Here is a 15,591-nt window from a genome sequence, read left to right on the forward strand (position 1 = left end):
AACAAACAAACAAACAAACAAACAAAAAGAACAAAAGTTAAAAATAAAACAAAACCTCAGCTAAAAGAATAGGAGGTGACATCAGAGGAGATGAGGAAATGATGGGTTTTGTATGTTTGTCAGTTTACACTGCTGAAGGTTCAAATACACACAAGTACACGCTAGACAAGTGCTCAGTTGCTGTTCTGCACCCTCCGTCTAAGTGCTGTGTTTACAGGTGTGGTGAGAGAGGTTTCACTGGGCACCTGATGTGGGAGAAACCCAAGTCAAGCAAGGGGCTTGGAAGGTAAGAGAGAAAGCAAGGATCTGGCCTGAGCAACTAGGCAGGTAGAATAGCCATATTTAGCTTTGGGGGTGAAAGGATCACAGTGCGTGTGGCGGGGGTGGGGGTGGGGCTGCTACTGGTAAGATTCTCAAACCATTTAAAATATTTTTAGATGTCTCCTGGACATCCGGTCCCTAGAACATCTCAATGTTTAGAATCCCAGAAGATGGGCAGGTGAGATGGTTCCCTGGGTAAAAACACTTGCCATGCAAGCCTAACAGCCTGAGTTCTAACCCAGACCCAAAGTGAAAAGGTGGATGCGCTGGGGGTGCATCTGTCAAGCCACACTCCTCCCGTGAGGTGGAGGCAGCGAGAGGAGAACCATGTAGAAGCTAGAAACAGTGGAAACAATAAAAGACCCTGGCTCAAAACCGTGGAAAGAGAGAACTGACTCCTGAAAGTTATCCTTTGGCCTCCACATGCAGGTTTGGTGGACACACGTGTATGTACACACACACACAAAGAATGTAATGTCAGAATCCAGCCAGGGCTCAGGCTAGAGTACCCTGAAGCAATTCTACATCCGGCACAGATACCCACAGGCATGCTGCTGAGCCACTCTCTGTGAGTCTCTGGATTAGACTTTCGGGTGGTACGCTCTGATCTGAGGGAGTGGGCTTCCATTAAAGTGGGCGTGAGTGGCTTTCACATCCTGTTTCCCACCACCTTCTCTGTCTCCTGCCTGGGAATCCGAGGGCCTGGCTTCAGGTTTGTGTTTGTATCTACCCTCAGGATGGTATAAGAGGAGAACCCTGCTTCTGCTTCATGAGCCCTGATTTCCTTTCTTCAGAGTTCCCATCCATGGTGTTGTCTGTCTGTCTGTCCAGGGCACTAATAGCTCTTCTCTTCTTATTCTCCAACAATTCATCTCTGTGTCTTCTTGAGCCTCCACATAAGACCTTACACACGCACACGCACATGCACACTTCTCTAGACCCCCTCCACACAAATCTTTTTGTTGTTTAAGATCTTTTATTTATTTATTTATTTATTTATTTATTTATTTATTTATATTTTTTGGTTTTTCAAGACAGGGTTTCTCTGTGTAGCCTTTACTGTCTTAGATTCACTTTGTAGACCAGGCTAGCCTCGAACTCACAATGATCCTCCTGCCTCAGCCTCCAGAGTGCTGGAATAAAAGGCCTGTGTGCCTGCACACCAGAAGAGGGCACCAGATGTCATTGTAGATGGTTGTGAGCCACCATGTGGTTGCTGAGAATTGAACTCAAGACCTTTGAATGAATAGACAGTGTTCTTAACCTCTGAGCCATCTATCTCTCCATACATACACACACAGGCCTCCAGGAAATGAGGAGCTAGGGGAAAAAGGAAGGGAAAGGAGAGCCTAACATCTGAGTGGAAAACCATAACGCCTGCTATCTTAGAAAGCAAACGAGGAGGCAACCCCCAGTTGGCACCACTTGAGGAGGAAGCCGGAGAAGACCCCTAGCCCGGTGCCAAATAGGCCTGGGTGGCCAAACCTCAACCAGGATGTCCCCTGCTCCATGCCACATGGCATGCTGGGACATAGCAATCCTGAGATGACCCTAGACACCCAGAAGCCCTGGGCACTACTACTAAGATGAGCAAGTAAGTGGTGGAAAGATGTCAGAGAAAAAGAAACTTGGAGGTTCACTTTAAAAAACTATTTCAGAAAGAGTCAAATGGTATATACTCACTTATATCTGCATACTAGCCCAAGGGGCATGTCCCATGAAAGCCTTCACTAACCAGGAAACTGGGACAGAGGGGAGGACATGCTATTGAGACTCTAGATGAGAGAAGCATGGGAGAATGGCAAAGTTGAAGGATCCAGAGGATCCTAGAAACCTACAAGAAGAACATTATGATAGGCAGATTTGGGCCCAGGGGTCCTGCTCAAACTATGGCACCAGCCAAGGACAATACAGGTTGTAAACTTCAAACCCCTACCCAGATCTAGCCAATGGACAGGACATTCTCCACAGTTGAGTGGAGAGTGGGGTCTGACTTTCACATGTACTCTGGTGCCTCATATTTGACCAAGTCGCCTGAATGGGGAGGCCTGGTGGCACTCAGAGGAAGGATAGAAGGCTACTAAAAAGAGACTTGATACCCTATGAGCATATACAGGGGGAGGAGGTCCCCCTCAGTCATAGTCATAAGGGAGGGGAGTAAGGAGAAAATGGGAGGGAGGGAGGAATGGGAGGATACAAGGGAGGGGATAACCATTGAGATGTAATATGAATAAATTAATAAAATCTTAAAATCTATTTCAATTGGAATTTGTATGCCTCTACCTCCCTTCACCCCAATCCTTCCAACAACCCAACATTAGGTAAGAGAGAAAAGGTTAGTGGGGAAAGGAGGCATAGCTCTCTTTCACTACTTTCTGCTAGTTAGGGTCACTGAGTTCCTTGGGGCAAGTCCAATCTTTGTTTCAGGATATCTCCAGCTTCTCGCCGAACTGCATCAACAGCAACCAGGAGCAGCAGGGGGAGCAGCAGCCTCCTCCTTCTTTCTCGGCACCCCTGTCTCTCTCCTGGCTCTGGCATTTATTCCCTCTCCAGAGCGCTAAGAATTAAATTATCTGCAGCTGGCAAAGAGGCCCTCTCAGAGCCTGCACAAGGCAAAAAGTTTGCTGCTGTGGACAATTTGAATAAGCTTTATATCCTACACCTGGGATTAAAACAAAAAGATGTTTATATGAACATGACTGAGTTTTTTAAGACACCAAAACTTTTCACTACAGAAGTGGAAGGATCTGGAGACTGGAGAGTAGTGAGGAACAGCCTGAAATGAGTAGCTGCTGGCAATGCCCCCTAAGGCCATGGTGTGGTCCTGGCCTATGTGGCCACCGAGGGCCATACCTGAGTCTGTGGCCCTGCATCAGGGGTCTGTTACCAGCAAAGACCAGGCAGCTGTCCTTGGTCTGGGCTGCCATCTGGAGGCATGCTGATGTCTAAGGGCTGTGCAGACATGGCCCCACTCCTCACATGGACATCATGGGAGTGTGAGAGCAGGAGAACTGGTCCTGCCCTTCACAGGCTATGACACTTGGGAAAGCAGGCCCTGCACCTAGCCTGGACAGCACAATAGAGCTGTACCCTCAGGTGAGCCAGCTCTGAAGGCATGAGAGCAAGAGAGCTGGCTCTGGCCCTTGCCAGCTTTGACATTTGGTGAGCTAGCTAGCCAGAGCAGTGCTGAAGAGCTCACCCTGGACGTGTGAGTGCAGGAGAATTGGTGGGCTGACCAACAGCTATCATCCAGGCCGAGAGCTAGGGCTTTGAGTTGGCCCACCACAACATCTACCCCATCTATGAACTTCTGGTGTGCATGAAGGACCATGTCCTACAGATCCAAAGCGGCAGGATCTTCATGATACAGGGCAACAGCAGGATATCCGAGAAGAGTGGCCATGAGGATCCAGTATTGATGGTGTAGCAGAAGCCAGAGGCCTCCCACCAGACCAATGACTCATTGCAAGGAACATTTGCAAGTAAAGACGTGTAGACAAAAGTGGATACTGACAGACACATTGTGATACACTACAGCTCCCAGAATGAAATTTTTTTCTTTTCCTGGGGAGGTTGCAAGGGTGAAGGGCAAGCACAAAGGGACAGGGAGACCAGTGGGACTGGGGTGCATGATGAGAAATTCACAAAGAATCAATAAAAAGTTAAAATTTAAAAAAGCAAATGAGGATACATTTCATAGAAAGAAAGGCAGTTCTGCAGGATACTGAAGACAGAGCAAATAAGTAAAGACAAAAACGACCCTTTGTCTGAAACTAGAAAGACAAACTATTTAAATTTAATAATGGCAGTCACTACTAATACTCTGTATCATTTTTGCCTAGGCCCATTTTTAATGTCATAATATCTATCAAAAATTTAAATGTAGCATGGTGGCGCACTCCTTTAATCCCAGCAGTTGGGAGGCAGAGGCAGGGGAATCTCTGTGAGTTCAAGGCCAGGCTGATCTACATAGGGAGTTCTAGCCCAGAGGTACATAACTGAGACCTTGTTTTAAATATATATCTATTTAAATGTCAGGGTGAAATGGTACGTGCCTCAATGCCTCAAAGGTCCTCACTGTGGAGGTGCAAGGCTGATCTAGGCTAAACAAATTTTGTGCTACAAAAACAAAACAAAACAAAACAAAAACCTAAGCCAGTTGAGTGGTGCATGCCCATAATCCCAGCACTGAGATCTCTGTGAGTTCCAGGCCAGCTGGGTCTACAAAGTGAGTCCAGGACAGTCAAGGCTACACAGAGAAACCCTGTCTTTTTTTTTTTTTTTTTTTTTTGGTTTTTCGAGACAGGGTTTCTTTGTGTAGCCTTGACTGTCCTGGACTCACTATGTAGACCAGGCTGGCCTCGAACTCACAGCGATCCACCTGCCTCTGCCTCCTGAGTGCTGAGATTAAAGGCGTGCACCACCACGCCCGGCAAGAAACCCTGTCTTGAAGAACTAAAAACCAAAAACCTAAATGGGAATTTAGGTTTTCAGCTCTAAGAATTTATCCTACAGTAATATTTACACAGAAAGACGTATATATGAAAGCATTATTAATCAGAACATTAATATTAATAGTAAACATAAAGATCTCCATCATAACCTATCACTTTGCTAAAGAAACAGTAGATACACATATGAAGACAAATAACATATGTCCATACTGTTTTGTTATTGCTTATGTTATTACATGTTTTTTGAAACATGATCTCACTGTGTAGTCTAGATTGGCCTCAAATTCTTAATCAGTTACATGCATATCTCACAAGCCTGGCTTTTTTTTTTTTAAGAGGTGAGTTTATTAAAAAGGAAAACTGGGTTAGTCCATCCAGGCCTTCAGTGTCCTGATGATGATCTGTTTTTTGTGGTTTTTTAAAAAAATTTTTTCTGAGACAAGGTCTCTTTGTGTAGCCTTGGCTGCCCTGGACTCACTTTGTAGACCAGGCTGGCCATGAACTCACAATGATCCGCCTGCCTCTGCCTCCCGAGTGCTGGGATTAAAGACGTGTACCACCACGCCCGGCTTGATCTTGTCCTTTTCAATGATGTGGACAATGATGCCCATGCCTGATATGGCAGCCCGGTGCACAGCATTCAGCATGGCCTGGGAAATGGTATCAAACAGGTGTTCTGGATCCATGCTGGGCTCTCAGAGAGACTAACACATCCTGTACATTTGTTCAGAGCAGGTACCACTGACTACAAAGCCATCAGTCACCATGGGGCAGCCAATGAGGCCTAAAGAGCAAATGAAGGCCTTAAAGATCTTCCAGTCCAACCCAGCAATGGCAGGCTCTGTGTAGTAGGCACCAAACGGTTTCTCATACAAGCGGTTGGCCACTCTGCTCATGAGGGTGTAAGGCTTGATCGGCTGACCTTCCTTCAGCTGGTACTGGTTCAGCCAGAACTTGAGGCTCTGGGCGACTGTCTGGACGTTGTCGGTGGCCAGCCCAGCCAGGCCTATGTAGAGCCTGTCACCCATGGGAAAGATCTTCTAGAAGTCTATGGTTACCATCTGGCCCTGCATCCCAGAATGTCTGTCTGCAGCGATGGCCACACGGTTCTTTCCCTTCACGATCATGACGGCCTCTCTGTTAGAGGCCACCACTATGGTGCCTGCAAGCTGGCTCTGGCTTTCTCTGGGCCAATGCTCTCCCTGGCTTTTTTTTTTTTTTAACAAGGTCTCATAAGCCCAGCCTGGCCTTGAACTCCCTAGGTAATTGAGGATGGCCTACAGCTTCTAAACTTCCTGCCTCTGAGTGCTGGATTCACAGGCCTGTTACACACCTGTGCTGGCAGGATGCTGTCACCGTGTGTTGCAGGGCAGATCTTTTTCTCTGCCACTTTAAAGAATGAAAAGTTAGAAAAAGCAGGGCCTCAGAATTGAGTCAAGTTTTTACCAACACTGAAAGCACAGGGCCTCTGTGCCTCCGGGGAAGCCCTTCTACCACTGAGCTACACCCAAACCTCAGAGGATTTCATTTTAGAAATCTTACAGAGAAAATGTTGTTTTTCCTGGTTTAATTATCTACTAATCTCATTCTTGTGAATCAATTTCTTTCTGCTTAATTTTATTATATGTAAATAGACAGTGGACAGTCAGTTTCATCCCTAAACTTACATTTGAATGATCTTATAGATTAAAAAATATTTATGCCTAGGCTTCACCCTTGACTCAGAACTTGCAATGAGGTCAGTCTATCAATATTATTTGATATTTGAAGTGTCTTCTTAGCTATTTTGGTATCCAGAACATTACACACACACACACACACACACACACACACACACACACACACACATATACATATATATACATATGACAAACTTTCTCTGCTGTGAAAATATTTTCCTAGAATAAAAATTCTAGTTTTTGAGATAATAATCTTTTCCTTAGGAATAGTGGGTAGAACCATCATTTTTTATCCTCTTAGGGGTCTATTCCACAAAAGCCTCCAAATAGGATGTTTATGTTTGATGGAGTGTTTGTTCACTTTGGTAGGCTCACTTTCTTAAGCATTGTTTTTGTTTGCTTGGGTTTGTTTGTTTATTTTTTAATGTTCACTAACACTTGGTGAAAAATACTGTGTGCTTTTACTTCCTTAGGAAAATAACCGTGGTCTAACCGCCCCTTTGAGAGGGCCCTGCCTTCCTTGCTCTCTGTGATGTGTTCACCTAGCAACGGTTTCCATGGCGTGCAAACATTCCACGGGCAAATTGTTCAGGATGCCTGCTCATTTAGGTGTCTCCTGGAAATTGATCCTGGATTTGGGATTTTCTCTTGATCGTGATATGGTAAAAAAAAAAAGAAAAAAAAAGTTTTGTTCTTTCTACTAAGTGAACTATAGCAAACTGTATCTTATGTGTATGAAAGTAAGACACACAGAGAACATGAGGTGGGGTTTTCAGAGTTGTAGAAAGTAAGCTGGGACCTTAAATAATCTTAGCTAGAACTCAACTTCCATTTAAATAAAACAATTTTATTTACATATGTGCACATGTGTACTTAGCATTGTGCAAGGACAACTTGCAGGTGTGTGTGTGTGTGTGTGTGTGTGTGTGTGTGTGTGTGTGTGTGTGTATACACAAGTACATATGTCATTTGGAGGTCAGAGGACAACTTTCAGGGGCCAGTTTGCTCCTACCAGATGAGTCCTAGGAATTAAAACTCAGGTTTCAGGCGTTCGGTGGTGGCACGCAGCTTTACCTGGATAAACATCTCTTTGGCCTTCTTCCTTCTCTTGAGCCGCCAAAAAAGGAACTTCTAAATGATGAACAGGGCCCCTGAGTACCCTGACGTGTGTGGCCACCACTCTAGGGTAATCTGATGTGAGCTAACCCTCTGCTTCACACACTTTCCTTGCTGCTCTGCATATCTGTGTGTGCTTACTTCAGTGCTTTTAGTAAGACACCAAGAACCCGGGAACACAGGACTGGAGGGAGGGCTCAGTGATGGAGGACCCTCACTTCTCTTGGAGAGGAGCCGGATTCGATTCTCAGCACACACATGGTTGTTCACAACTACCCACAATTTCAGTTCCAGGAAACACAGTGCCCTCTTCTGACCTTTGAGGGCTTATATACATACCCACTTCATATACAGACCTCAGGTACACACATATGCACATACAATAAAGTAAATATTAAAAAAGAACACCCAGCCCAGACCTGGCCTCCGGTAACACTAGCACACTCAAGGACTTTGGTTTTGATCCTGATAACTGAAAGAAACCTATATATATATATATATAGGTTACATTTTGCTTTCCTTTGGGGCACAAAGAACTCTATAAACTATCATATGCATATTATCAATTTACATTTGAGCTTTTATAGGTTGGATGTTTCTTGAGTGCTATAGTTAGTATTTTTGATTGGTTGAAAAATTAAAAATGAGGGAAATTCACAGGTCATAGAGCTATGATTCAGACATAGCCTTAGGAATGACGTGTATATCTATACATATATTAGAAATATATAATTAAAAATTAAATGTATAATATAATGTAAATAAAAATATTTTAGAAAAAATATGTTCCTATAACTCCAAATGACCCTTCAACTATTTTACATTCTCTTCAGAACTAGGTTCACGTTGTCTCCAAGAAACAAGTTCAGCAGGCAGCTCCTTCTGAGACACTACTGGAACCTTCTAGAAGTCTTTGCTGTCGGCCCTGGACAGAGCACAACCTCTTCTCCTGAGCACTATACAGAAACTTCCCTTGGAAGCACCGTGGGTGACCGGTGGATCTGTTTCATGCTTCCGGTGCCTCTAGCATGTCAAGGCCACTCCAGTCTGTAAGTCACTCGGGTCCAGGGAGGCTTGCTAATAACCTAAGCAAAGAGGCCTGGGAGGCTTAGCCACCAGAAGCCAGCCACCTGTCACTTCACAGCTTGGGAAAATGTTCCAGTGGTGAATTGGACCCTGGCATGTTCTGTGTCCCCATTTTCAGAAGGAAGCAAACCATTGTTTGGGTACTGTTGAGAACCAATCTAAGAAAGGGACGGTTTGCTTCTGGTTGTCCATTTGTTGGTGTGGCTTAGCATTTCTTTGCTTCAGAATTATACAAAAGATAAATTCAGGGGTCTGCTGACAGAGTTCAACAGGTAACGGTGTTTGTTGCACGAGTCTGATGACCTGAGTTTGATTCCCGGGACCCGTGAGTTGGACTGAGAGAACCAAGTCCCAAAAGTTGTCCTCTGACCACCACATGCAAGCTGTGGCACACACTTGATCATACACACAAAAACAAATGTTTAAAAAAAATGAGGTTAAATTCTATTCTACTTTCTTGTTTCCTTTCTGAGACATGTCCTCTCCCTATAGCCCGGGTTGTAGCCCAGGCTATGGTCTAGGCTAGCCTCACATTTATGTCTCCTCCTACGTCAGCCTCCAGACTTCTAGGCTTGCAGGTGTGAGCCACCATACCTAGCCCTTGTATTTTTTTTTTTGACACTGTATCCATGACTGGCCTGACTCTATGTAATCAGACAAGCCTCACACGTATGCTGATGCCCTTGCCTCTGTTTCCCTAGTGTTGGAATTACAGGTAGGCTATCGTGCCAGTCTTCTTCCACTTACATTTTAAAAATGGTATTTATTTATCTACTGTGTATCTATGGAGGTCAGAGTTTAACCTGTGAGAGTCAGTTCTCGCCTTCCACCACATGGGTCTTAGGGACAGAACTCAAGCCTTCAGGTTTAGCAGCAAGTGCCTTTACCTGCTGAGCCATAAGTTTAAGTCCAGATCAAGAAAAAAAGTGAATCATCTAGATCTAATGACACCTCCAATAAGTTTTGGGGTCGCCTATATTTGGTAGTTCAGTTTATTAGTGCCCATTACTCCCAGTCAAAATGAAAGCCCACTGCAGAGGGTCTCTGATCTTACCATTTTATAGATTAGGAAATCCCACTAGAGAGTAGCCACAGTGATTTAGTAGCATCGCAAGATGGTCCAACTCTTCTCTGGTGCACTGCGGTGCTGCTGGGTTCATAGACTTTGTTCATGACCTTGATGGGGATTATTTCCACACCTATAAAGCTCTTATTATTGGGGTGGATTTGATCAAAATACACTTTATGCATCTATGAAATTCTTAATAGTTTTATTATAGTACCATATATATATACACACACATATATATATTCAGCAGAGTTAACTAAAATCTTAGTCATTTGAATTTTTTAATATTAAACTCTTGTAGTACTTCTTTTTCTGTTCTTTTTTGCTTTGTTTTGTATTTTGTTTTTTTGAGACAGGGTTTCTCTGTGTAACAGCTCTGGCTGTCCTGGAACTCTGTAGACCAGGCTGGCCTTGAACTCACAGAGATCTGCCTGCCTCTGCCTCCCAAATACTGGGATTAAAGGCATGAGCCACCACTGCCTGGCTCTTTTTCTGTTCTTAATAAGTATACCTTTAAAAATGAAATTACTGACGGGTATGATGGCACACATCTTTAATCGTAGCACTAGAGATGCTGAGGCAGGCAGATCTATGAATTCAAGGCCAGCTTGGCCTACAAATTGAGTTTCAGGACAGACAGGGATGCATGGTGAGACCCTGTCTCTAAATAGAAAAAAAAAAGTGCTTGTATTGTTGCTTTTCTATCGCTGTGGTACAACACCACAACAGAAAGTGACTATGGAAGAGTTTCTTTCAGCTTATGACTCTAGGCGGTTAAGAGTGTATCATGGTGGGAAGTAATGGCAGCAAGCAAGCAGGTGTGAGTGATGTCAGCATCAGGAAGCTGAGAGATCACATCTCAACCACAAGCCTGGGGGGAGAGATCCAGCTGGAAGTGGCAAGATGCTTTAAACTGGCAAAGCCTTTGCAGTGATGTTCTTCCTCCAGCAGCACCTCCCCAAACAGTGTCAGCCAATGGGGACCAAGTGTTCCGGTGCTTGACCCTAATGGGATTGGAGGAGCATTCCTTGTTCAAGCTGCCATACTGCTTTTATGGTGTGTGTGTGTGTGTGTGTGTGTGTGTGTGTGTGTGTGTGTGTGTGTGTGTGTGTGTTATATTTGTGATGCATGTAATTGTGTATGGTATATGTACACATGTGCCTGTGAGTGTACAAGCCTGTGCCCGGGCAAGTGGAAACCTGAGGAGGGAGTTGGATCCTCTATCACTCTCTGTCTTATTCTTTTGAGCCAGTATCTCTCTGAACACAGTTGCTAGGCTAGAAGCCAGCTACCAGCCTTGGAGATAACCACTGAGGCATCCCTCTAGCCCAGCCTTTTAGTACCTTTATTTCCTACTACCATTTAGGACTCACATCATATTCTATTCTGTTCTTCTTTTTGTCCTCCCTCTCCACTCTTTTGGCAATACTCCGTGGGTCCAGGTTGACCACAGACTCAGAGCAGTGTTCCTGCTTCGGCCTCACAAGTGCTGGGCTTATAGGCACTAGCCACAGCATCCAGCATGTCTGCCTCCTGTGTCTCACACTTGATAAGCTTGTTTTCTCTCTTTGCAGAATGCATCATTAGAAGCTTTCTAAAGTAAGCACACATTGTAGTAAACTCTTTGTATAAAATGTCTTTATTCTGTTCTTAATCTTTTTTGTTTGTTTGTTTTTCGAGACAGGGTTTCTCTGTGTAGCCTTGACTATCCTGGACTCGCTTTGTAGACCAGGGTGGCCTGGAACTCACAGAGATCCACCTGCCTCTGCTTCCCAAGTGCTGGGATTAAAGGTGTGCACCTGGCCAGTTCTTTTTTTTTTTTTAATATTTTTTAAGGATTTATTTATTTATTATTATGTATACAGTGCTCTGCCTGCATGTACACCTGCAGCCCAGAAGAGGGCATTAGATCACATTATAGATGGTTGTAAGCCACCATGTGGTTGCTGGGAATTGAACTCAGGACCTCTGGAAGAGCAGCCAGTGCTCTTAACCTCTGAGCCATATCTCCAGCCCACCTGGCCTGTTCTTAATATTAAAAAAATAATCTAGGCACATATTCCAAGTACTTGGGAGACAGGCGGGTCACAGTTTTTTTGAGTCCAGCTTGCGCTGTATATCTAGACCCTTCTCAAACACACACCTAGACATAACTTAATTCAGTATGAGCGTATGTTTCCAGCTAAGTACAAACAAAGCGAATTGTTTCTAAAATGCCACCCCAACTGCCAAGATAAGAAAATGTGGGAGGCTGGAGAAATATTCCCTTTTTAAACTGCATATATCATAAACATGAGAACCAGAGGTCAGTTTCTGGCACCCACATGAGCCCACAGGCACAGCCAAATGAGCCCAAAATTCCAGCGCTGTAGAGACAATAGAGAGACACAGGCAGATCCCTATTGGATGAACAAAAAGCCAGTGAGAGACATCTAAAAAACAAGGTGGATGGCACCTAAGGAAACACACACACACACACACCATAAAGGAAAATATGAAAATTTATGCTTCTTGGAATGGATGAAATATGGTACATTTTTCTTAGTACATTAAAGACGCCATTCTGCTATTTTCCCGTTTCTGTGTTACTAGTGAGAAATCACTTCGATTGTTTCAACTATCTTGCTTGTGTCTAGGCTACTCTCAAACTCAACATATAGTTGAGGATGCCCTTAAATGTCTTATTCTTCTGCCTCCACCTCCAGAGTGCTAGTGTGTGTGTGTGTGTGTGTGTGTGTGTGTGTGTGTGTGTGTGTGTGTGTGTACACATGAGTATAGGTGCTCTCAGAGGCCAAAAAGAGGACGTTATCTTGTCTTGAACAGGTAGCTGTGAACCACCTGACTTGGGTGCCGTGCTCTAGAAGAGCATCAGGTGCCCCTAACCTTTCTCTAAGCCCTAGAAATGACTTGTCTCTTTCTTTTTAGATTTATTTTATGTGCATGAATGTTTTGCTTTCATGTGTGTAGCTGCACAATGTGTGCCTGGTCCCCTTGGAGGTCAGAAGAAGGCATTTGATCACCTAAAAGTGGAGCCACAGATAGATATGAGTCACCATTCTGGTGCTAGGAATTGAATCTAGATTTTCTGCAAGAGCCACATGTGTTCTAAATTGTTATCTGTCCAGAAACTACTTTAAAAATTCTTAGTGCACATGCATTTGTGTGTATGTGTGAGGTGTATGCACACTTATGTCTATATCTGTGTTCATCTGCAAACATGCTTGGAAGGCAGAAGAGCATGTTGGGAGCTCTTTATCTTCCTCTATTTCTTTGAGGCAGACTTGCCCCCTGAACTTGGAGCTGTAGGCCTCCGTCCCCCTAGCCTCCACTCCCGTCTAGACTGGCAGCCAGCAAGCCTGGGAAATCCTTTTGTGTCCACCCTGCCCTGCCCTGGGTGGGCTACAGGTGTGTTCAGGGCCCTGATTTGCTGGAATCTGAACTCTTTTTTTTTTTTTTTTTTTTTTTTAAAGATTATTTATTTATTATTTATACAATGTTCTACAATGTTCTGCCTGCATGTACACCTGCACACCAGAAGAGGGCAGCAGATTTCATTATAGATGGCTATGAGCCACCATGTGGTTGCTGAGAATTGAACTCAGGACCTCTGGAAGAGCAGACAATGCTCTTAACCTCTGAGCCACCTCTCCAGCCCCCGGAATCTGAACTTTTGATCTCATGCTTGCCCACTGAGCCCTCTCCCCAGCCCTCTATAGAATTATTAGGTACACATGGAAATGTCTCCAGATGTTTTGTGCATGTTGTCTTGATTCCTGTACTTTCGGAGATCACGTCACACAATTCAGATAGTCTGCATTTGCTTCCTGCCAGTAGAAACTTTGACAGGTGAGTATTCTATTTAGCAGAAAGTAAAGCAGGTTAGCATGATCGTGGCTATTTCCCTGAAAACTGGGGGTTTGCTAGGATAGTATCTCAGAGTAAATACTTTTTTTTTTTTTTTGAGACAGATTTTCTTTGTGTAGCCCTGGCTGTCCTGGACTTGTTTTATGGACCAGGCTGGTCTTGAACTCACAGAGATCCACCTGCTTCTGCTTTCCTGAGTGCTGCTGGGATTACAGGCATACCCTACTGAGCCTGGCTCAGAATAAATAAGTATCTTAAATCCAGGTCCTGTTTGCAATTGTAAGAGTTTGTGTGGGCAACAACGTTTGTGGGTTTTGATCCGCAGGGCACATATTTAGTTAATTAACTGGCCATTTCTCTTTCTAGGCTTGCTTTGATGTACCTCTTGAAGTGGTTTCTGCCAGGAACCCAATCACATACAACAAAAAGGCAGCTGACCCAGTCCATCCTGACCTTGCCAGCTTGTTGGTGAAAAACAAGACTCTTTTAGCTGAGGTACACAGCTTAGAAAATAAAAGTGGGGATTATGTCTTCCATAAAGGTTGGGAGAGAGATTTCTGCTAACAGCATGAGGCGTTATCCTAACCCAGCTTTGTCCCTGTCCCTCCCACCCCCTCATACTGAACTCTCTCATCACTGAGGAGCACAGTTTGTACTCATGGCCACCTTTAACACTATGCTGAAGATGGCGCCTAGTTCAGTACTTTTGAAAGTCAGCAGGTTGCTTATGGAAAACCATGCCCACACTTTATGACATGGGGGCTAGAAAGATGGCTCAGCAAGTGACGAGCGCTGACTGTGCTTGCAGAGGACCCATGTTCGGTTCCTGGAGCCCACATGGTAGCTCTCAGATGTCCGTAACTCTGGTTCCAGAGGATCTGGTGCCTCCACAGGCACCATGCACACACGTGGCACATAGACATACATGCAGACAAAAACACCCATATGCATAAAATTAAAAAAAATATTTTAAGCAAATAAAAAATTATGGCCTAACAATAACCAATGTGAACTTTCACATCTAAGCAGGGCCAGCATTTGTGGAAGCGGCTAGAAGAATGTGCACCTCATCCAATCACAGTCTGGGGTGGGGTTTCTTCCTGTCCATATGAGTGACACTGAGTATGGATGGCCTTGTGCAGAACACCAAGTTTATGAGGGAAAAGGAAAAGCACGGGCTGGACTCGATGATTCCATTACAACTCCAGGGGGATTCCACTGACACCTGAGACGATCCGGCTTCAAGTGGACATTATGAAGGAAAGCAGGCGACCCTCGGGGAGCCCTACGCACTTCCTAGCTGCACCGTGCTGCACTCAGCAACCGAGCACCGAGCACCTGGGATGATGGCCTTCCAGAGGGGCAGCCCTGAGGGCTGAAGGGCAGCACAAAGATGGGGATACGTGGAGCTGTTTCATGTTAGGGACAGACGACGGGACGTGCTCCCCGGGAGCACCATAGTCTCCTCCTGTTGTCCAGCCTTGTGCAGAGTGGTTGCCTGCTTTATTTGGGAAGTCCTCCTCTTCCCACACAGGTTAAAAGCACCCACCAATCTTACAGAAGATCCAGGTTCCATTTCTAGCACCCAGCACCCACATGGTAGTTCACTGCTCTCTGGAACTCCAGTTCCAGAGGACCTGACGGCCTCTTTTAGCCACATATACATGCAGGCAGACACTTTTAAAATGCACAGAATTTGTATTCAACTCACAATATTCGACTTTATATATTACCAGCGACTTCTTAACTCATCACTGCTGCAGTCCACCTATGCAAGAGTTTTATCTCAACAGTATACTTGCTAAACCACACAACCACCAACTGAATAGGCTCATATTTATACCTTCTATATCTGGCCTTATCCGAATATAGATCTCTTGCACCTGTTTCTCCATTATAGAACAGGAACACTTTGCAATTATTTTTGTATGTTATACAAAGAGATAAGCTTAATTATAACAAAAAACTGACATGCATGCTGTGAAGAGGAAGAACTGCCTTA

General features: G+C 44.5%; 1 protein-coding gene and 1 pseudogene across 2 annotated transcripts in view; one reads left to right on the plus strand and one right to left on the minus strand.

The window, feature by feature from the left end:
• Nucleotides 1-2,744: 2,744 nt before the first annotated feature.
• On the minus strand, nucleotides 2,745-7,013 carry LOC311603401 (proteasome subunit beta type-3-like; annotated as a pseudogene). The gene is made up of 3 exons: nucleotides 6,997-7,013; nucleotides 5,333-5,912; nucleotides 2,745-2,771 (listed from the first exon to the last, which is right to left on the minus strand). The product of its transcript is annotated as a proteasome subunit beta type-3-like (transcript).
• The window catches only part of LOC311602949 (coiled-coil domain-containing protein 170-like), a 28,146-nt gene continuing 19,514 nt past the window's right edge, over nucleotides 6,960-15,591 (plus strand). Inside the window, exons 1-3 of the mRNA XM_084791628.1 lie at nucleotides 6,960-7,116; nucleotides 8,404-8,619; nucleotides 13,956-14,084. Of these exons, the coding sequence (XP_084647754.1) occupies nucleotides 8,599-8,619; nucleotides 13,956-14,084 (150 nt within the window). The 5' untranslated portion in view covers nucleotides 6,960-7,116; nucleotides 8,404-8,598. The remainder of the gene's footprint in view (nucleotides 7,117-8,403; nucleotides 8,620-13,955; nucleotides 14,085-15,591) is intronic.

This window comes from Acomys minous (assembly GCF_964271855.1).
Source record: "Acomys minous genome assembly, chromosome: 8".
In the NCBI taxonomy this organism is placed as follows: Eukaryota; Metazoa; Chordata; class Mammalia; order Rodentia; family Muridae; genus Acomys; species Acomys minous.